The 21,826-nt window shown below is 45.7% G+C and overlaps 1 protein-coding gene across 4 annotated transcripts in view; it reads right to left on the bottom strand.

The window, feature by feature from the left end:
• si:ch73-281f12.4 (RA_Radil_like and Myo5p-like_CBD_Rasip1 domain-containing protein) overlaps nt 1-21,826 on the bottom strand; it is a 232,678-nt gene that overhangs the window by 203,924 nt on the left and 6,928 nt on the right. Inside the window, exons 1-4 of one of the 4 annotated variants that reach the window (XM_041216958.1) lie at nt 10,621-10,781; nt 7,156-7,470; nt 4,108-4,343; nt 3,455-3,777 (exon numbers count right to left, since the gene is read on the bottom strand). In XM_041216958.1, the coding sequence (XP_041072892.1) occupies nt 3,455-3,777; nt 4,108-4,343; nt 7,156-7,470; nt 10,621-10,667 (921 nt within the window). In that variant the 5' untranslated portion in view covers nt 10,668-10,781. Of the gene's footprint in view, nt 1-3,454; nt 3,778-4,107; nt 4,344-7,155; nt 7,471-8,516; nt 8,611-10,620; nt 10,782-21,826 lie in introns of those variants that run through there. The other 3 variants (XM_041216959.1, XM_041216957.1, XM_041216956.1) reach the window with 3 other exon arrangements.

Raw genomic sequence — 21,826 nt, 5'->3', positions numbered from 1 at the left:
AGAGCGTGAGGGAGAGAGCAGGAAAGAGCGTGAGGGAGAGAGCAGGAAAGAGCGTGAGGGAGAGAGCAGGAAAGGGCGTGAGGGAGAGAGCGTGAGGAAGAGAGCGGGAAAGAGCGTGAGGAAGAGAGTGGGAAAGAGCGTGAGGGAGAGAGCGGGAAAGAGCGTGAGGGAGAGAGCGTGAGGAAGAGAGCGGGAAAGAGCGTGAGGAAGAGAGCAGGAGGAAGAGAGCGTGAGGAAGAGAGCGTGAGGAAGAGAGCGTGAGGAAGAAAGCGTGAGGAAGAGAGCGTGAGGAAGAGAGCGGGAAAGAGCGTGAGGAAGAGAGCGTGAGGAAGAGAGCGGGAAAGAGCGTGAGGAAGAGAGCGTGAGGAAGAGAGCGTGAGGAAGAGAGCGTGAGGAAGAGAGCGGGAAAGAGCGTGAGGAAGAGAGCGTGAGGAAGAGAGCGTGAGGAAGAGAGCGTGAGGAAGAGAGCGGGAAAGAGCGTGAGGAAGAGAGCGGGAAAGAGCGTGAGGAAGAGAGCGTGAGGAAGAGAGCGTGAGGAAGAGAGCGTGAGGAAGAGAGCGTGAGGAAGAGAGCGTGAGGAAGAGAGCGGGTAAGAGCATGAGGAAGAGAGTGTGAGGAAGAGAGCGTGAGGAAGAGAGCGTGAGGAAGAGAGCGTGAGGAAGAGAGCATGAGGAAGAGAGCATGCATGAGAGTGAGAGCATGAGGGAGAGCAAATATTTGAGGAAAACATTTTCATGCAGCGAATGGTTAATATCTGGAATGCACAGCCTCAGAGTGTGGTGGAGGCAGAGTCAATTGAGGCTTCCAAAAGGGAATTGGATCATTATCTAAAAAGGAAAAATTTGCAGGGCTACGGGGGAAAAAGCAGGCAAGTAGGACCAGGTGAATTGCTCCTTCAGAAAACTAGCACATACACGACAGACTGAATGGTCTTCATCCATGCTGTAACCATTCTATGATTCTAAGAGAGAAGAACTAGCCTATAAATAGTGCTTTACACAACTACCAGACAACAAAGCACGTTGCAGCCAATGACAGTCTCTTTTTTGGAAGTGCAGTCACTAATAATAATAGAAACACGAGAGCAAGATCCCAGGTCTTGAGCATACACATATATCAATACTCTAGTGTAGTACTGAGGGAGTGCCTCATTGTTGGAGCGTCAACACTGAGGGAGTGCTGCACTATCGGAGGGTCGGCACTGAGGGAGTGCTGCACTGTCAGAGGATCAGTACTGAGGGAGTGCTGCACTGTCAGAGGGTCAGTACTGAGGGAGTGCTGCACTGTCAGAGGGTCAGTACTGAGGGAGTGCCGCACTGTCAAAGGGTCAGTACTGAGGGAGTGCCGCACTGTCAAAGGGTCAGTACTGAGGGAGTGCCGCACTGTCGGAGGGTCAGTACTGAGGGAGTGCCGCACTGTCGGAGGGTCAGTACTGAGGGAGTGCCGCACTGTCGGAGGGTCAGTACTGAGGGAGTGCCGCACTGTCGGAGGGTCAGTACTGAGGGAATGCCGCACTGTCGGAGGGTCAGTACTGAGGGAGTACCGCACTGTCGGAGGGTCAGTACTGAGGGAGTGCTGCACTGTCGGAGGGTCAGTACTGAGGAAGTGCCGCACTGTCGGAGGGTCAGTACTGAGGGAGTGCTGCACTGTCAGAGGGTCAGTACTGAGGGAGTGCCGCACTGTCACAGGGTCAGTACTGAGGGAGCGCTGCGCTGTCAGAGGGTCAATACTGAGGGAGTGCCGCACTGTCACAGGGTCAATACTGAGGGAGTGCCTCACTGTCACAGGGTCAGTACTGAGGGAGTGCCGCACTGTCACAGGGTCAGTACTGAGGGAGTGCTGCACTGTCACAGGGTCAGTACTGAGGGAGTGCTGCACTGTCACAGGGTCAGTACTGAGGAAGTGCCGCACTGTCACAGGGTCAGTACTGAGGAAGTGCCGCACTGTCAGAGGGTCAGTACTGAGGGAGCGCTGCACTGTCAGAGGGTCAATACTGAGGGAGTGCTGCACAGTCAGAGGGTCAATACTGAGGGAGTGCCGCACAGTTGAAGGTGCTGTCTTTCAGATGAGACATTAAGCTGTGGCCCTGTCTGCCTTCTCCTGTAGATATAAAACATCACACAGTGACCATTTCAAAGAAAAGCCGGGAAATTATTTGAAACAAAAACAAAAATAGCTGGAAAAACTCAGCAGGTCTGACAGCATCAGCGGAGAGGAATACAGTTAACATTTCGAGTCCATATGACTCTTCATCAGAACTGAGGAAATAGAGAAATGAGGTGAAATATAACCTGGTTGAAGGGGGTGGGACAGGTAGAGCTGATTAGAGAGCCAGTGATAGGTGGAGGCAAAGAAGAGATTGCCAAATGTGTCATAGACAAAAAGACAAAGAGGTGTTGACGGTGGTGATATTAGCTGAGGAACGTGCTAATGATGACATTAAGGGTAGAAAGCAGGATGAGAAAGGTACAGATAGCCCTAGTGGGGGTGGGGCGGGGGGATGGGATCGAAATAGGCTAAAGGGTAGAGATAAAACAATGGATGGAAATACATTTAAAAATAATGGAAATAGGTGGGAAAAGAAAAATATATATAAAAAAATTTAAAATGATAAATTATTGGAAAAGGGGGGATCGGAAAGGGGGTGGGGATGGAGGAGAGAGTTCATGATCTGAAGTCTGGAAGGCTGTAAAGTGCCTAGTCGGGAGATGAGGGAAATTATTTGCCCTGATCAGACTCATAATTACCCCTCAATCAACATTACATGATCAGATTAACACATTACTTTTTGTGGGAGCTTGCTGTGCACAAATTAGCTGCTGCGTTTCCTACACTACACTTCAAAAGTAGTTTGTTGGCTATGAAATGATTTGGCTCGTACTGAGGTTGTGATATCCATGATATCAATGCAATGTTTTTTTTAATGGTCCTGTTCCCTGTCACTAATCCGACTCCTGCTGTGGTCATTTTAAGTTCAAGGAGAGGTTCAGGAAGTCTGGTTTGTTAAAGTAGGCGAGACCCTGAGAAGCATCGGCCCTCTGAATGAAATCACAATACTTCTCCAAGCAGAGAGCTGAAATCCCAAAGAGACAGGCTAAAAATGATGAATAAGCCAAAGGGAACATTTCATTGATGAGGAATCACGTTGTGAACTGGATCACTGGAATTGACAGTGGAGGTGGATCCAGAGGGAAGCTGGACAGATTTATGAGATCATAAGAAATAGGAGCAGGGGTAGTCCACTTCCAGAGAGAGGAAAGGCGGAGATGTGGGCAGGAGGTGGGGATGGGATTGAGGAGCATGGGGAGAAGGTCAGGGTGGGATTGAGGGATGGGGGAAGGAATACATTTCTTCTGTAACTAAAATCATTCTTTTTCCCATATTAAGAGACGATTGAAGAGAGAGGGAGAGTTCCTTTCAATACCATAGTTAATGTTGGTGGATCTGCTCTCACCTGCCTGGAACTGTAACCCTGGAGTAACAGAAAATAGGGGAATTCAAAGGGCGGGTGTATGGAATACTGGGTGGAACTGTCGTCACTGCTTTCAGTTTCCTCTTTCTCGATACTGAGACACTGCTGCTCCTTGTCATCCTCCGTGTCTCCAGCTTCCATCCAAGGATTCCTGATCTTATGTCTCGATTCTCTGGTCTTCAGCGATAGATTGAGCTCACTGACACTCCGCCAGAGGGCAAAGCTGGTTTCAATCTCCTCGTCTGTCAGAGCTGACGATGCCCGCGCCCGGCTCATTTGCAGCCTTCGAGCTTGGGCATTGATCCCTGCAAGGGCAACCAGAGCAAGCAAACTAACTGAGGCAGCTAATAACACAGCAAAATGCAGCACAAGCCTGTCCCTCCCTCTCTGTCCCCCTTGTCAGTCACTCTACTCCACTTCTCTGACAGTCTCTTCTGCCACCCCCAACTTCTCCCCATCGGTCTGTCCGACCACCCCCCAGCTCTCTGCTGGTCTCCCCCCAGCCCTCTCTGTCATTCTATCCTCTCCCCCCGCCTCTCACTCTCCCACCCCCACCACCCACACCCTTGGTGTCTCATTCCCCTCACTCTCTCTCTGTGTCACTCTATCCCAGTCTGTCCCTCTCTGAGTATTACCTGCTGTCACAGTGTCTTTCTCTTTTGCCGCGATTTCTTCCACATCCACCTTCCTGCGGATTTCAAATCTGCGGGCAAAACCCTCCTTTGGCTTCCAGAGTGACTGCAGAATAAGAGGCTTCTCACTGTTGCTCACAACTCTGAAACATTCTGTCCTCCATTGATGGTCCTCATCTGATCGCCCAATCACGTCGCAGAGGACATAGTCACTGCTAGAGTTCTTGTCCAGGGAATATCTGGATAAAATCAAGCACAGTCCATTGGATCAACTCACATTACCCCTCCACACTGTCCCCATCAAACACTCCCAGGACAGGTACAGCACGGGGTTAGATACAGAGTAAAACTCCCTCTACACTGTCCCCATCAAACACTCCCAGGACAGGTACAGCACGGGGTTAGATACAGAGTAAATCTCCCTCTATACTGTCTCCATCAAACACTCCCAGGACAGGTACAGCACGGGGTTAGATACAGAGTAAAGCTCCCTCTACACTGTCCCCATCAAACACTCCCAGGACAGGTACAGCACGGGGTTAGATACAGAGTAAAGATCCCTCTACACTGTCCCCATCAAACACCCCCAGGACAGGTACAGCACGGGGTTAGATACAGAGTAAAGCTCCCTCTACACTGTTCAGTCAATTTGCCTCTGCTAAACCCACTATTACATCAGTCTGAAATCATGTGACCTCTCTGAAAGTGTGTTTACCAGTTTATTGCCGAGCAGTCTTCCATCTTGGGCCAAAGTTTCAGGAATCTGAGACTTCCCAAGCCCACTCCATGTAGGATCCTGACAGAGGAAACTTTCATTTTCTCTGTCTCCAATCATGCAAAATCTCTGAGTTTTGTATTTTTGCTGCAGTTTCCTTCGAATGGGACCGACCACAAATCTGCAAAATCTTTGAGTCCTGAGGCCCAGTGAGAGAAACATATACCAAGGGAAGTGAGGGCCAAGGGAAGTGAGGGCCAAGGGAAGTGAGGGCCAAGGGACATTGTTGGTCTTTACATAGACTGAAATGAAGGTCGAGTATAGTGCTAGTCATTGTGCAGACAGACAGGCTGCTGGGTGAGGGGCAGTCTGTGCAGACAGACAGGCTGCTGGGTGAGGGACAGTCTGTGCAGACAGACAGGCTGCTGGGTGAGGGACAGTCTGTGCAGACAGACAGGCTGCTGGGTGAGGGACAGTCTGTGCAGACAGACAGGCTGCTGGGTGAGGGGCAGTCTGTGCAGAAGACAGGCTGCTGGATGAGGGACAGTCTGTGCAGACAGACAGGCTGCTGGATGAGGGACAGTCTGTGCAGAAGACAGGCTGCTGGATGAGGGACAGTCTGTGCAGACAGACAGGCTGCTGGATGAGGGACAGTCTGTGCAGACAGACAGGCTGCTGGATGAGGGACAGTCTGTGCAGACAGACAGGCTGCTGGGTGAGGGGCAGTCTGTACAGACAGATAGGCTGCTGGGTGAGGGGCAGTCTGTGCAGACAGACAGGCTGCTGGATGAGGGACAGTCTGTGCAGACAGACAGGCTGCTGGGTGAGGGGCAGTCTGTACAGACAGATAGGCTGCTGGATGAGGGACAGTCTGTGCAGACAGACAGGCTGCTGGATGAGGGACAGTCTGTGCAGACAGACAGGCTGCTGGGTGAGGGGCAGTCTGTGCAGACAGACAGGCTGCTGGGTGAGGGGCAGTCTGTGCAGACAGACAGGCTGCTGGATGAGGGACAGTCTGTGCAGACAGACAGGCTGCTGGGTGAGGGACAGTCTGTGCAGACAGGGAAAAAAACAGAAAATGTTGGAAATACTCAGCAAGACTGGCAGCATCTGTGGGGAGGGAAACAGTTAACATTTCAGGCATCAGAACTGGGAAAAGTAGGAGATGGAACTGGATTTAAGGAGGTGAAATGGGGGAGGGGGCAGTTGGAAAAGAAAGTAAAGGGAAGGCCAGTGATAAGGTAAAAGGCGGGAGAGATTAAATAACAAAAAAGTTGGTGGGACGGAGCCAAAGTGAGTGTTAGTGGGACAAGTAAAGATACAAAAGATGTATCTGGAAGAGGTGTGAACAGCAGAATGGGGAACAGCTGTCATCCAGAAGCAAACAAGATTACAGCTGACACCAGCAAAGTAAAGGGAACAAAATGGGGGCCAAGCAGTCTGAAATTATTCAACTCAGTGTTGAGTCTAGAAGGCTGTCAAGTGCTGAGGCAGAAGAGGGGTGTTGAATTTCATCAGGAAACTGTATCAGGCTGAGGTCTGAAATGTTAGTGTGAGAATTAAAATGGTAGCCACCAGAAGCTTGGGGGGGTCAATGCTTCCCGGGGCACTGAAGGATTGTCTCCTGTAATTTCCCACTTGTCCTCTACTTCGTGGCCCCCATCTAGAACAGACTGGATACTCAGCACTGGCAGGAATCACTTTTTCGCTGGGCTGAAATTAAACTTGGGCAGTCTCATAAAACATTCGACAGTCAAACAGTAACTCCCCTTGTTCAAGGCTTTCTGATGAGATGTTAAACCAAGGATTTGTCTGTCTTCTCTGGTAAGACATAAAACATCCCATATACGTTGTCTTGAAGAGCAGGGGAATTATATCTTGATGTCCTGGAGCCAATGTTTATCCGTCAACCATCATTCCAAAAAGACAAAACAATATCTGGTCATTATCACATTGCTGTGATCTTGCTGTGCACAAATTGGCTGTTGCGTTTTGTACATTACAACAGTGACTACACTGCAAAAGTACTCCATTGGCTGTTAAGCGATGTCAAGGTTGTGAAAGGCACTATAGAAATAGAAATTCGGACTCGAAACGTTAACTGTGCTGCTCTCCGCAGATGCTGCCAGACCTGCTGAGTTTTTCCAGCTATTTTTTGTTTTTGTTACAGAAATACAAGACTTTTAAGTCAATGGGGAAGGGAATTAGTTAGTCTGTGAAAAATGCTGCTCATTCACTGACTATTATATAGCTCTCCTGCCCAAGGCAATTTTCTATAAGCTCTGTCTTGTGTTGAAACACTAAAGCAAGTATTGAAAGGAACAGCAAGTACCAACCTCTCCAGCGCCTCCTTCACCAGCTCCTGTGCACTGGAGCATGGCGTTGCCAGCACACTCTTGTAATTGGCGCCTGCGCAGATCTCGCCACCGAAGATCTTGAGCACCCCAGGGGCTGTGACCTGGGTGGAGAGCTCAGTGGGGTCGTCCGTGGCTGTGTCACCTTGCTCCTCAGTGCCCGATTTCTCATCCTTGAAGCTGCGGCCCCTGAATACTGTGGCCAGGCCTCTGTTGTGTCGCTTGATCTTGTTCCGAGCTGGCTGCCTCACGCCAAAACTTTCACTCGATTTAAACGTGGTGTCCGACGAACTGGACCTAGGCATAAGGAAAGAGTTCTAGTGTCACAGCCACCTCTCTGCGTTCCAGAACAAAAACAGAAGCAGAAATACCTGGAAAAACTCAGCAGCTCTGGCAGCCGCGGCGGAGAAGAGCACAGTTGACATTCCGAGTCCTCATGACCCTCCGACAGAACTCTGCATTCCAGAACTGACTGAGAACTTGCTGAGTACCCAGCCAAACAGCACAGAAGGATCCCAAAATCACTGCCCAGTTAGCCAATCTCGCCTGGGACACTGACTGAAATGCCACATCGCTGGAGGGAAGAGAACAATCAGAGCAGGTTTCCTGCTTTGCCCCTCTCTCCAATGGTTCCTGTCGGGATTGTACCAGTGTGGGTGCCCGGAGCAGTTTTGACCATTGCAGCTTTTAATTGGTCATTATCATCCATGTGATGAATATACAAGGAATGAGCACTCCCTGTTCATCGCTATCCTCAATCTCTCTTGGCACAAACAATGTGCTGGTGGATCTGCCTTTAAGAGCTGCCACTCACCATTCAAACGGTGGGCTCTGTTTTGTTGTGTAAATATCATTTCACACTCACAGTTGTTGGAATGCTGCAGGATTTCCAGATCTGATTTCACTGACTCCACTTCTGACATAATGCAGCATCGGTGTCAGTGTCAGGCCAGAAATACCACTCATTTAGAGAACATAACACAACTCCTGTCTCCCCTCATACAGTGCCTTAGAAACGGGCAGGTTCCTAGAAAGATCTGGAACTAACCCATTCAATATCCTACCTCTTACACCCAGGCTGTATTTATACAGAACCTCCCACAGCCCTCTCCTCAGCGCTGCAGGTGAGAGTGTGTCTTGTGCTGCCACCCCATGCTCTCTGATGCCTTGCCAACCTTCTGTTAAGCCCAATGTATGATCATCGCTGTCGTAGCTTACCCAGAACCTGTCCCCAGCACATGGTCGTGCACACACTCAAATGCATGCGCTCATACACACACAACTTATATATATTATGAGAGAGAGAGAGAGAGAGAGAGAGAGAGAGAGAACAGAGTATTTACCCACTGAGGCATCGACGAGCAGTCCAAGTTGTACGTTCAGTTCCAGCTAACATGACTGGCAATGCAGAGTTGAACAGACTAATGTCCTCAACAGCTCTCAGGACACTCTGCGCCCGAAAGAGTCAAGCCAATCTGGATAGAATTCTGCGTCCAACGTGACCCACTATCTTGTGCTATCTGACTCCCACCTCGTATTTTACTGAAGGCGTCAGTGATTGAGTGTTAACTCAGACACCCTCCCTGCTGTTTATATAAAATTTCGCTAACATTCATATTCTTAACATGTTGTAAGCGACAGGGTCATCTAAACTCAACTCCAAGCTCACGCTTCATTACATCATCCGAGTTCCTCCCATCGTTATCCTGGAATTTAATATCTACTCTAATCTTTATCATGAGCCACTTACTAGACTCTTAAGTGTTAGTCACTCCAACATTGTTCCAATATAGAAATACAGTTTTGAGAGAGAGAGAGAGAGACAAGTCAGAAGCTGAGAGAAATTAAGTGTGAGACAGAGGCAGAAGTGCTGAGAGAGAGAGAGACAGAGAGAGAGAGACAGACAGACAGAGAGATGCCTCAAGTTGAATCCAGCTCATATGGTGGAAAAGAGGTGGCCAGACAATTAAGAAGTTGCCTGAGATTTACCTGCTGCAATCCAACTGCCTTCGCTCAGGTTCTGTTCCTCAAGGTGGTGAGAGGGACATATGTCAGAAGGAAATAACTAGACCAGGCTCCGATGAGATTATGGAGGCTCATGTGGTGTAAACTATCAGAACTCCCTTGCCAGATCAACCAAGCAGCAGCAGGAGGAGGAGTCGGGACTAGAACAAGCTCAGGACAGAAAGTGCTTTATTGCTCTTTTAATTTTCAGAAGAAGCCAGACTGCTCCCCTGCCCAGGTTACCCTCCCCCTCCTCCTCAAGCTGCCCCTCCTTTGCCTCACCATCACCCCCTCCCAGTCCAGGCTCCTGTCTCATTCCCATCCTCCCCTCCCTCCCCATTCCTGAACCTAGGGTTTCCTTCCCTTCCCTTCCCTTCCCTCCCTCCCCAGCTTCTTTGCTCGCCCCGTCATTTCTCTCACCAAGTCTCTTCTCCCCAACTGTGAGCTCTTCCCAAATCCTCTCACGACCAAATATCCCAAACCCCCTCCAACCCAATCATTCCACTCCCTCCCTCCCTCACTCACTCTCTCAATCCCCCTCCCTTCACCCACTCCCCCACAGGCTCCTGCTGTTTCCCACTGAGTGCGAGTGAGAGCCCCATAAATACTGGGCCTTGGAGTTAAGATTTGCTGGGCCTCTTGATGCACAGAGCTACCACCTCCACACGACTCCCAGCCCCCAGCCTGAGGGGGGGAGAGGGAGAGAGAGAGAGAGAGAGAGAGAGAGACAGATAGGGATACAAACAGAGAGAGACAGAGAGAGAGAGAGACAGACAGGCAGACAGACAGAGAGAGAGACACAGAGAGAAAGAAAGAGAGAGAGAGACAGAGAGAGACAGACAGACAGAGAGAGACAGACAGACAGAGAGAGACAGAGAGAGAGAGAGAGAGAGACAGAGAGAGACAGACAGGCAGACAGAGAGACAGAGAGACAGAGAGAGAGAAAGACAGAGACAGAGAGAGAGAGACAGAGAGACAGAGAGAGAGACAGATAGAGAGAGAGACAGAGAGAGAAAGACAGAGAGAGAAAGACAGAGAGAGAAAGACAGAGAGAGAAAGACAGAGATAGAGAGACAGAGATAGAGAGACAGAGAGAGAGACAGAGAGAGAGACAGAGAGAGAGACAGAGAGACAGAGGAATGGAGGGAGATGACAGAAAAGAATTGAAAATACAGGGCAAAGAAAAAGAAAAAGAGCAGAGAATGTGTAAAATTTCAATAGAAATAAGAACAACAGGAGAAAGAGGACGAAGTATACAAGGAATAAAAATCAACATCATTTCGAGATATAATTTTTTTTTGCTGTTTAGCCACAGTACCTGTGTAAATGGCATTCCCCTCATCTTCATTCTGGTCTTTTCACTAACCAGCTAGGTCTAGCCTGACTGTTAATAGATCAGTGATCACTGAGTGACAAGAACAAGTAAAGGAGTTCAATTCTTACCAAGATGCTAGTTGCAGTTTGGTTTTGTGAGTGACCAGTTCAAACATGTCCCTGCTGGCCTGCACCTGCTGGTTTGGTTGCAGTCGGTGAGCTGGATAATCGTGAAGCAAGTGAGTGTTACAGGAGAAACTTCGAATGGCTGATCATTGTTTGGCAGGCTCCTGGGCAGAGCCCCAATGTGTTGTAAAATGTCTCATTTGAGTGACGTAACAGGTTAAACCATAACACAAACATTCTCCCGAACTTATTATGCAACAAGTTAAACATTAGCAAATAAACAGGACAGCAAGGCCAGGAGGTATGGCAATGCAGACGGAGTCTTTAACCTTCAGATTTTGCCTCATGTTTCTCTTATGGGACCAAGCTCCAGGGACACATTCCACTCCCTCCCCTACCCAAATCCCTGTGTGACTCTGAGCCCCATTCTGGCTCAGACAGTAAATGCACTACCTGCTGTGGAATTGAGTTACACGATACAGGAAGGTCCCAGGTGTAACCTTCACTCTCACTTTAAGCTCCGCTGGGAAGGATAAGATTTTGGGAGTTGGTGGGAAGTCGCTAAATGGGCCACAAGCGCTGGCCAAGGTTCCCAGTCCTCATCCCTTGTCCAGTGACTGATGCTCCAGGGAAAACAAGTTGATTGGTTTGCCTTTCATAGTTGAATAATCTGCTTATACTTCTATCATTTCAGCACCTTTAGAAAGGGAGGGGACCTGTACCTCAGTGAGACTCAGCACCTTTGGCAGACTGGACAGTAACAGAGTGGTAATGTTAATAGACTAATAAATCCTGACACCCACTAATTCTCCAGAGACATGCTTTCAAATTCCACCCAGGCATCTGTGGGAATTTTTATTCAATTAATTAATAAATTTGGAATTAAAAATGTTATTCTCAGTAATAATGATAATGAAAATGACCAGATTGTTTTAAAAAACCCTTCTCGTTCACTAATGCCCTTTAGGGAAGGAAATCTGCCATCCTTACCTGGTCTGGCCTACATGTGACTCCAAACCCACAGCAGTGTGATTGACTTAACTGCCCTCTGAAATGGTTGAGCAAGGCAGCTGCATCAAACCACTACAGAGAAAGGCACCGTGGGTACCTACACCACATGGACTGCAGTGGTTCAAGAAGGCAGCTCACCACCACCTTCTCAAGAGCAAATTTGGGACGAGCAATAAATACTGGCCTTTCCTGCGATGCTCACATCCCAAGAACAAAAGAAGAAGACATATTGTAGAAAAGAGCGACAATAGGTAAAGGGGACGGTAACATAATGGTAATGTTACTGGGCTGGTAATCCAGAGACCTGGACTGATGCTCCACAGATACAAAAGGCTGGTTAAGAAAATAAAGATCATGAAATAGGAGGTTCAGCATCAGCGGATGCAGAATTGGCTTAAGGACAGAAAACAGCAAGTTATGATAAATGATAGTTTTTCAGACTGGACGATGATAGACAGTGGTGTTCCCCAAGGGTCAATGCTAAGACTGCTGCTTTTTTAATATATATGTATAAATGCCTTGAATATTGGAATACATAATAAAATAGAAGAGACAAGGGAAGGCGGTAGCGCAGTGCTAATGTCACTGGACTAGCAATCCAGAGGCCCAGGCTAATGCTCTAGAGAAACGAGTTCAAATCCCACTACAGCGGCTGGTGGAATTTAAATTCAGTTAATAAATCTGGAATTAAAAGCTAGTCTCAATAATAGTGACCATGAAACCATTGCTGATTGTCATAAAAACCCGCCTAGTTCTCTAATGTCCTTTAGGGAAGGAAATCTGCCATCCTTACCTGGTCTGGCCCACACGTGACTGCAGACGCATGTCACATCCCACCAAAAAGAAGAAAGAAAAAATAAATTATATGAAGGTGCAGGGCCATTAACTGGAATTTCACTTGAGCAGACGTAAAAGGACAATTACTGAAACTGTGGTGTGGTTGAGTTAGGAGGGTGTATGCCTCTATTGCTCCATTCTGTAAATAGATTTAAGTCAGAGTAACGATTAGCTCCAGTAATTGTCCTCCACCAACTGGCTTTTTGGAATAGATCAGCTAGAATATCATCTCCAGTTCTGGTCACCACACCTTAGGAAGGATTGTGGGTCCATGAAAGGGTGCAGAGGAGCTTTTCCAGAATGGTTCCAGGGATGGGGGATTTTCTCCATAAGGTTAGGTTGGGGAAGCTGGACCTGTTCTCCTTGGAAAAAAGGAAAACAAGGGGGGATTTGATAGAAGTTTCCAAGTTTGTGACAGGTTTAAAGAATGTAGACAAAGAGAAGCTGTTCCCATTAGCGGATGGTACAAGGACTAGGGAAACACAGATAAAAGGGTTTGGGCAAGAGATGCAAAGGATCTGTGAGGAAGAATTTTTTTAATAAACACTGCAAGTGTAATGATCTGGAACTTGCTGCCTTTGAGGCTGGTGGAAGCAGAGATGATTAAAGACTTCAAAAATAAATTGGATAAGCACTTCAGGGAAATAAATTTGCAGGACTATGGGGAAGGAGTGAAGCAATGGGACTAACTGGACGACTCTACAGAGAGCTGAATGGCCTCCTTCTGTGCCACAATGACTATGGCCTGAGTTCAAAACCAACAATGATGGCTGGTGGAATTTAAATTCAATTAATAAAATCTAGAATAAAAGGCTAGTCTTATTCATCATGATTATATAACTACCATATTATGGCAAAAACCCACCTGAGTCACTAATGTCCTTTAGGGAAGGAAATCTACTGTCCTTACCCGGTCTAGTCTATATGTGACTCCTGCCACAAAATGTGTTCAGTTCTGGTCACCAAACCTGGTGGTTGATTCTTAAATGCTCTCTGAAATTGCCTAAAAAGCCACTCAGTTTTATTAGACAGAAAAGTCTAATAAGATTAAAACCAGGTAGATCACCCAGCATCAACCTAGGCATTGGAAATGGCAAAAGAACACCCATGGGAACATAGCAATTAGTAGTAGGCCATTTTCTCCTTCGAGCCTGCTCTGCCATTCAAGACCATGGCTGATCAGGTTGTGGTCTCAACTCCACTTTCATGTCTGCCCCCCCCCCCATAACCCTTGGCTCCCTTGCCTATCAAAAGATCTATCTAACTCAGCCTTGAATAAATTCAATGACCCAGCCTCCACTGCTTTCTGGGGAAGAGAATTCCATATACTAACAAACCTCTGAAAGAAAATTTTCCTCATCTCTGTCTTAAAAGGGAGACCTCTTAATCTTAAACTGTTTCCCCTATTCCAATCTCCCACACAAGGTGAAACACCCTCCTGGTATCCACCCTACAAAGTCCCCTCAAGATCTTATATGTTCAATAAGATCACCTCTCATTTTTCGAAACTCCAATGGCTACAGGCCCAACCTGTTCAACCTTTCTTCATAGGATAAGCTGTTCATCCCAGGAATAAGTTGAGTGAACCTTTTCCGAACTGCTTCTAACATAGTCATATCTTTTTTCAACTAAGGAGACCAAAACAGTACACAGTATTCCAGATGTGGTCTCACCAAGGTCCTGTACAGCTGCAGTAAAACTTTCCTAGTTTTATATTCAATTCCCCTTGCAATAAATGCCAACATTTCATTTGCCTTCCTAATCACTTGCTATACCTGCATACTAACTTTGTACCAGGACACCCAGATCCCTCTCTTTCCTTTTCTTAGTGGCTGATGGAATACAGAGTGGGGAAGTGTACTTTGGTAGGAGGAAATAGAGGCATAGACTATTTTCTAAATGGGGAGAGAATTCAGAAATCTGGAGTGCAAAGGGACTTGGGAGTCCTAGTCCAGGATTCTCTTAAGGTTAACTTGCAGGTTGAGTTGGTAGTTAGGAAGGCAAATGCAATGTTGGCATTTATTTCGAGAGGACTAGAATATAAAAGCAGGGATGTGCTGCTGAGGCTTTATAAGATTCTGGTCAGACCACATTTAGAATATTGTGAGCAATTTTGGGCCCCGTATCTCAGGAAGGATGTTCTGGCCCTGGAGAGGGTCCAGAGGAGGTTTACGAGAACGATCCCAGGAATGAAAGGCTTAACATATGAGGAACATTTGAGAACTCTGGATCTATACTCAATGGAGTTTAGAAGGATGAGGGGGGATCTGATTGAAACTTACAGAATACTGAAAGGCCTGGATAGAGTGGACGTAGGGAAGATGTTTCCATTAGTAGGAGAGACTAGGACCCGAGGGCACAGCCTCAGAGTAAAGGGAAGACCTTTTAGAACAGAGATGAGGAGAAACTTCTTTAGCCAGAGAGTGGTGAATCTATGGAATTCATTGCCACAGAAGGCTGTGGAGGCCAGGTCATTGAGTGTATTTAAGACTGAGATAGATAGGTTCTTGATTGGTAAGGGATCAAAGTTTACAGGGAAAAGGCGGGAGAATGGGGTTGAGAAACTTATCAGCCATGATTGAATGGCGGAGCAGACTCGATGGGCCGAATGGCCTAATTTCTGCTCCTATGTCTTATGGTCTCTCCTCTGTACCATTGAGTTCTGCAATCTCTCTCCATTTAAATAGTATACTGTTTTTCTATTCTTCCTGCCAAAGTGGACAAGTTCACATTTTCCCCATACTATTGTCCATCTGCCAAATTTTTGCCCGCTCACTTAACCTATCTATATCCCTTTACAGACTCTCTACCTCCTCTTGACAACTAATTTTACCAACTATCTTTGTGTCATCAGCAAATTTAGCAACCATACCTTCAGCACCTTCATCCAAGTCATTGGTATAGATTGTAAATAGTTGAGGCCCCAGCACTGATCCTTGTGGCACACCACTAGTTAGAGCTTACCAACTTGAAAAAGAATCATTTATTCCTACTCTCTGTTTCCTGTCAGCTAAGCAACCCTTTATCCATGCTGGTATGTTACCCCTGGCCTATATCACGTGCTCTTATCTTGTGCAGTAACCTTTTGGAAATCCAAGTACAGTACATCTACAGGTTCCCTTTTATCCACCTTGCTTGTTACTTCCTCAAAGAACTCTAATAAATTAGGTTAACACAATTTCTGTATCACAAAGTCATGTTGACTCAGCCCAATCTGATTATAATTTTCTTTGTGTCCTGCTATAACCTTTTTAATAATTGATTCTAGCAATTTCCCTGTGACAAATGTTAGGTTAACTGGCCTATTGTTTCCTGCTTTCTGTCCCCTTCCTTTCTTGAATAAAGGTGCTACATTTGCTATTTGCCAATCTTTTGGGACCGTTCCAGAATCTAAGGAATCTTGAAAGATTATAACCAATGCCTCTACTATCTCTGCTGCCACTCCTTTTAAGATCCTGGGATACAGGCCGTCGGATCCTGGGGACGAGGCAGCCTTTAGATCCAATAGTTTTCCCAGCCCTTTTTCCCTGATGATGCCGTTTGTTTTAAGATTCTCCCTTCCTTCCACCTCTTGATTTTCAAGTACCTTTGGTAAGTTTCTAAGTCTTCTACAGTGGGGACAGATGCAAAATACATGTTCAACATCCCCGCCATCTCCTTGTTTCTCATTATCAATTTCCAGACTCACTCTCTAGAGGACCAACACCAGCTTTAGTTACTCGTTTCCTACCTAAAAACTTGTAGAAACTCTTACTATCTCCTTTTATATTACTACCTAGCTTTCTCTGATTCTCTAATTTCTCCCTCTTTTTTTAGTCATTCTTCGCTGGTCCTTAAAATCTGACCAATCTTCTGACCTACCACTAATCCTTGAAGAATTGTGCATAGGATTATATAGGATATATGGCCCAGAAACAGGCCATTCAGTCCAACCAGTCCGTGCTGGCATCCATACTGTACTTGTGCCTCCTACTATATTTTTCCATCCATATCTATCAGCATAACCCTCCATTCCTTCTCCCTCCTATGCTTGTCTAGCTTCTCCTTAAATGTATCTATACTATTCACTTCAACCACCTTCTGTGATAGCAAGTTCCACATTCTCACCACGCTTTGGGTAAAGATGATTCTCTGAATTCCCCATTGTATTTCTTGGTGACTATCTTATGCTTTGCCCGCAAGAGGAAACATTCTCTTTCTAACCACTCTATCAATACTTTTCCTAATTTTAAGGACCTCTTTCGGTCAGCGGTCAGCCTTGTTTTTTCAAGAGAAAAGAGACCCAGTCTGATAATCCTTTTCTGATATGTATACCCACACATTTCTGGTATTGCGACTGGAAGGCTGTTTCCACTAGGGGTTTCACAGGGCTCAGTGCTAGGTCCCTTGCTTTCTGTGGTATATATTAATGATTTGGCATTAAATGTAGGGGGAATGATCAAGAAAGTTGCAGATGACAAAAATGGGTCGCACGGTTGATATTGAGGAGGGTAGTTGTTTTATGCAGGAAGATGTCAATGGACTGGTCAGGTGGGCAGAAAAGTGGCAAATGGAATTCAACCTGGAGAAGTGTGAGGTAATGCAGTTGGGGAGGGCTAACAAAGCACAATAAATAGTGGAGTAAACTGAAGTACAGAAAAAGTGAGGGACCTTGGAGTTGGAGGACACTAATAACATACCAGAAATGCTGGAGGACACAGGGTTTAGTGAGAGGGAGGAACTGAAAGAAATCAGTATTAGTAGGGAAATGGTGTTGGGGAAATTGATGGGATTGAAAGCTGATAAATCCCCAGGGCCTGATAATCTACATCCCAGGGTACTTAAGGAAGTGGCCCTAGAAATAATGGATGCATTGGTGGTCATCTGAGATTCTATAGATTCTGGAACAGTTCCTACAGGTTGGAGGGTAGCTAATGTAACCCCACTATTTAAAAAGGGAGGTAGAGAGAAAACAGGGAATTATAGACCAATCAGCCTGACATCGGTAGTGGGGAAAATTCTACAGTCCATTATAAAGATTTCATAGCTGAGCACTTGGAAAACAGAGGCAGAATCGGACGGAGTCAGCATAGATTTACGGAAGGGAAATCATGCTTGACAAATCTACTGGAATTTTTTGAGGATGTAACTAGTAGAGTTGATGAGGGGGAACTAGTGGATGTGGTTTATTTGGACTTTCAGGAGGCTTTCGACAAAGTCCCACATAAGAGTTTGGCATGTAAAATTAAAGCGCATGGGATTGGGGGTAGTGTACTGAGATGGACAGAAAACTGGTTGGCAGACAGGAAACAAAGAGTAGGAATAAACAGGTCTTTTTCTGAATGGCAGGCAGTGACGAGTGGGGTACCTCAGGGATCGGTGCTGAGACCCCAATTATTCACAATATAAATGATTTAGATGAGGGAACTAAATGTCATATCTCCAAATTTGCAGATGACACAAAGCTGGGTGGGAGGGTGAGCTGTGAGGAGGATGCAGAGATGCTTCAGTGTAATTTGGACAAGCTGAGTGAGTGGGCAAATGCATGGCAGATGCAGTATAATGTGGATAAATGTGAGGTTATCCATTTTGGTATTAAAAACAGGAAGGCAAATTATTATCTGAATGGCTATAAATTGAGAGAGGGGAATGTGCAACGAGACCTGGGTGTCCTCGTATACCAGTTGCTGAAGGTAAGCATGTAGGTGCAGCAGGGGGTAAAGAAGGCAAATGGTATGTTGGCCTTCATGGCCAGAAGATTCAAGTACAGGAACAGGGATGTCTCGCTACAATTGTACAGGGCCTTGGTGAGACCACACCTGGAATATTGTGTGCAGTTTTGGTCTCCTTATCTGAGGAAGGATGTTCTTGCTATAGAGGGTGTGCAGCGAAGGTTTACCAGACTGATTCCTGGGATGGTGGGACTAACATATGAGCAGAGATTGAGCTGGTTAGGATTATATTCGCAGGAGTTCAGAAGAATGAGGGGGGATCTCATAGAAACCTATAAAATTCTAACAGGACCAGACAGGGTAGATGCAGGAAGGATGTTCCTGATGGTGGGGGAGTCCAGAACCAGGGGTCACAGTCTGAGGATATGGGGTAGACCATTTAGGACCGAGATGAGGAGAAATTTCTTCACCCAGAGAGTGGTGAGCCTGTGGAATTCGCTAACACAGAAAGTAGTTGAGGCCAAAACATTGTATGTTTTCAAGAAGGAGTTAGATATAGCTCTTGGGGCGAAAGGGATCAAAGGACTTGGGGAGAAAGCGGGAGCAGGCTATTGAGTTGGATGATCAGCCAAGATCATAATGAATGGTGGAGCAGGCTCAAAGGGCCGAATGGCCTACTCCTGCTCCTATTTTCTGTGTTTCTATGAATGTCCACAGATCCCTGAAGGGAGCAGGGCAGGTTGATAAGGTGAAATGGAATAATGGCACATGGAATCTTTACCTTTATTAGTGTAGGTATAGAATAAAAGAGTAGTGAGGTTATGCTGGAACTGTATAAATCGTTAGTTAGGCCACAACTGGAGTACTGTTTTCTGTTCTGGTCACCTCAAAACAGAAAGGAGATAATTGCACTGGTGAGGGTACAGAGCAGATTTATGAGGATTTGCCAGAACGGGGAAATTGCAGCTATGAAAGATTGGATAGGCTGGGGCTGTTCACCTTGGAACTGAGGAGGCTGAGGGGAGATTAGAAGATTTTTTAATTCATTCATGGGATTTGGGTGTCACTGGCTGGGCCTATTTACCTTAGCAGAGAGGTCAGTGACTAGGGGATGTAGATTTAACATAATTGGTAGAAAGATTAGAGGGGAAATGTGGAAAACATTTTTTCACCCAGAGGCTGGTAGAGGTCTGGAATTCATTACCTGAAGGGGTGTAGTAGAGGCAGAAACCCTCAGCTCATTTAAAAGGTATCAAGAAACGTACCTCAAGTGCCATTACCTGCAGAGCCAAGGAGCAAATGCTGGAAAGTGTGATTGGATCGGGGGGCTCGTTTCTCAGCTGGCACAGATACGATGGGCCAAGTGGCCTCTCCAGTGCCTCTATATCCTCTATATCTCTATATAATATGGCGACCAAAACTGAATGCAGTGCTCTTTAAAAATGTGGTCTAATCAAGGTTCAATATAGATTTAATATAACCTCCCAACTTTTCAATTCTATCCCACCAGAAATACAGCCTGGAGCTTGCTTTGCTTTTTTTGTGGCTAACCTATGGCACAACTTTAAATAATTGATGTATTTGTACTCTGAGATCCCTTTGCACCTCTGCTCCACCTAGACTTCCAGGTATTCTATTCTTCCTATCAAAATGTACTATCTCGCAGTTATCTGTGCTAAACTTAATTTCTCAATTATTTACCCATTCTGCAGGTTTATTAATGTCCTCCTGTAATTTGTTGCAGTCCTCCTCAGTATTGACTATACCCTTCCAATTTTGTGTTATCCACAAATTAAGAAATTTAATTTTTGATTTCAAAGTAAATGGTGAACAGCAGTGGTACCAGTGCTGATTCTTGTCGAACACCACTTCCCACCTTCTGCCACCCTTCACTCCCATTCTCTGCTTTCTGTCTTGAAGCCAGCTAGCAATCCATTCTGTCCCTTGTCCCCTGGCTCCACATTCTCTGACCTTATTCATCAGTCTCTTATGGGACACCTTATCAAAGGCCTTTTAAAAATCCAGATAAATGACATCTACTGAATTACCATTGTCTACTCTCACTGCTCTCTCCTCAAAAAATTCAATAAGGTTGGTCAAGCAAGATTTTTCCTTTTGAAATCTATGCTAGCTATTTATTATTATACTTCTCATTTCTTGACGTTCTTCTATTCCATTATCTTTCATAAAATCAATGTTAAGCTGGCTGGTCTATTATTCCCAGGACATGCTTTGTCCCTCTTCCTAAATATAGGGATGACATTAGCTATCCACCAGTCCTCTGGTACTACACCTTTTTTTTAATGTATTATTAAATATGTGTAGTAATGCCTCTGCTATCATTTAAAAAAATGTGGATGCAATCCATCCAAACCAGGAGCTTCATCCTCTGAGTTTTGTTAGTTTATTCAATACATACCCTTTTTTATTTTAAATACACTATCTCATTACTCATTGCACCTTTCAATGTCATGTCTACCTGTTTTATCTCCCTGATGAATACTGAAACAAAATAGTTATTTACTATTTCATTACCTATCTATCCTTTAATGGTCCTATTCTCATCACAGCCATGCTTATAAAATATTTTACTACAGTAAAGTTCCACCTTTTGCAACTTCCTTGTTTGCGTTTTCACCTACCCATGCTTTGTATTTTGTACACAGCACTGTCTACTGCTTGAGCAATGTTTACTTATTCACGTTTGAAATGTCCGAATCTCTACACTGATTCTTTGACAGGTACACCCTTTGAGCACAGCTCAAGTGTGGGGTCGGTTAATTTACTATGAGACAGTAGGAATAGATTGGATATCAAGTGATTTGTCTCTTCTCAGAGAGTAATGAGGCTCTGGAATACAATAAAGGCTGGTGTGGTGGGTGCTGACTCTCCGAATACTATCAGAGGGAACTGGACTAGTTCCTATCGATGACAGAAATCACATAAAACAGAATGCAAGCATCTTTATAAATCTTTGTAATCCTTGGTTCACGTGACTTTAGCTGGTTTCAGTGACCTGAAGGGGATTCGGAGAGGAATTTTCCCGTGTATATTTTACCTCTTGGTGGCCCTGGCCACCTTTCTCACTGACTGCGATTTTTAAATGGGTTGTGAATAAAACTAATAGTGTTGGAAATTAGAAACAAAAAGCAAAAACGTGGAGTACCTGTATACACAACAGGTCTAACAGCTTCAGGTGAAGAGAAACACAGCTTTTTGTAGAGTACTGTAACTGCCCTTAACAATGCTGCTCTCACATTGCTGGAACCTATCCAATTGAGTCCCATTCAAAAGCATGTTCCTCCTTTGCAATTTCGCCGTTTGTAGAGTTTCGCTGGAATGTAACTCCCGTCAATGGCTGGACTTTACTGTATTTTCTTTTATGTTCCTTGATAATTTAATTTCATGGTTCTTTTTTGCCTTCCTAGCTGCTTTTTTGACTTCTCGCCCAATCTTTTCAGGTATTCAACTATAATCTGTAATCTCATGATCAGGCATAGCCCTCAGTCTGCCACTGTCATCAAGCCAGAGAACCAACCCCAGTTCAAGGAGGAGTGCAGGAGGGCATGCCAGAACACAAGAACATAAGAAATAGGAGTAGGAGTAGGCCATTCGGCCCCTCAAGCCTGCCCCGCCATTCAATAAGATCATGGCTGATCTGCTCCAGGCCTCAACTCCTCTTTTGTGCCAGCTCCTCATAGCCCTCAATT

Source organism: Carcharodon carcharias, chromosome 22, assembly GCF_017639515.1.
Source record: "Carcharodon carcharias isolate sCarCar2 chromosome 22, sCarCar2.pri, whole genome shotgun sequence".
NCBI classification, from domain to species: Eukaryota; Metazoa; Chordata; class Chondrichthyes; order Lamniformes; family Lamnidae; genus Carcharodon; species Carcharodon carcharias.
This window is presented reverse-complemented; position numbering and strand designations above follow the sequence as displayed.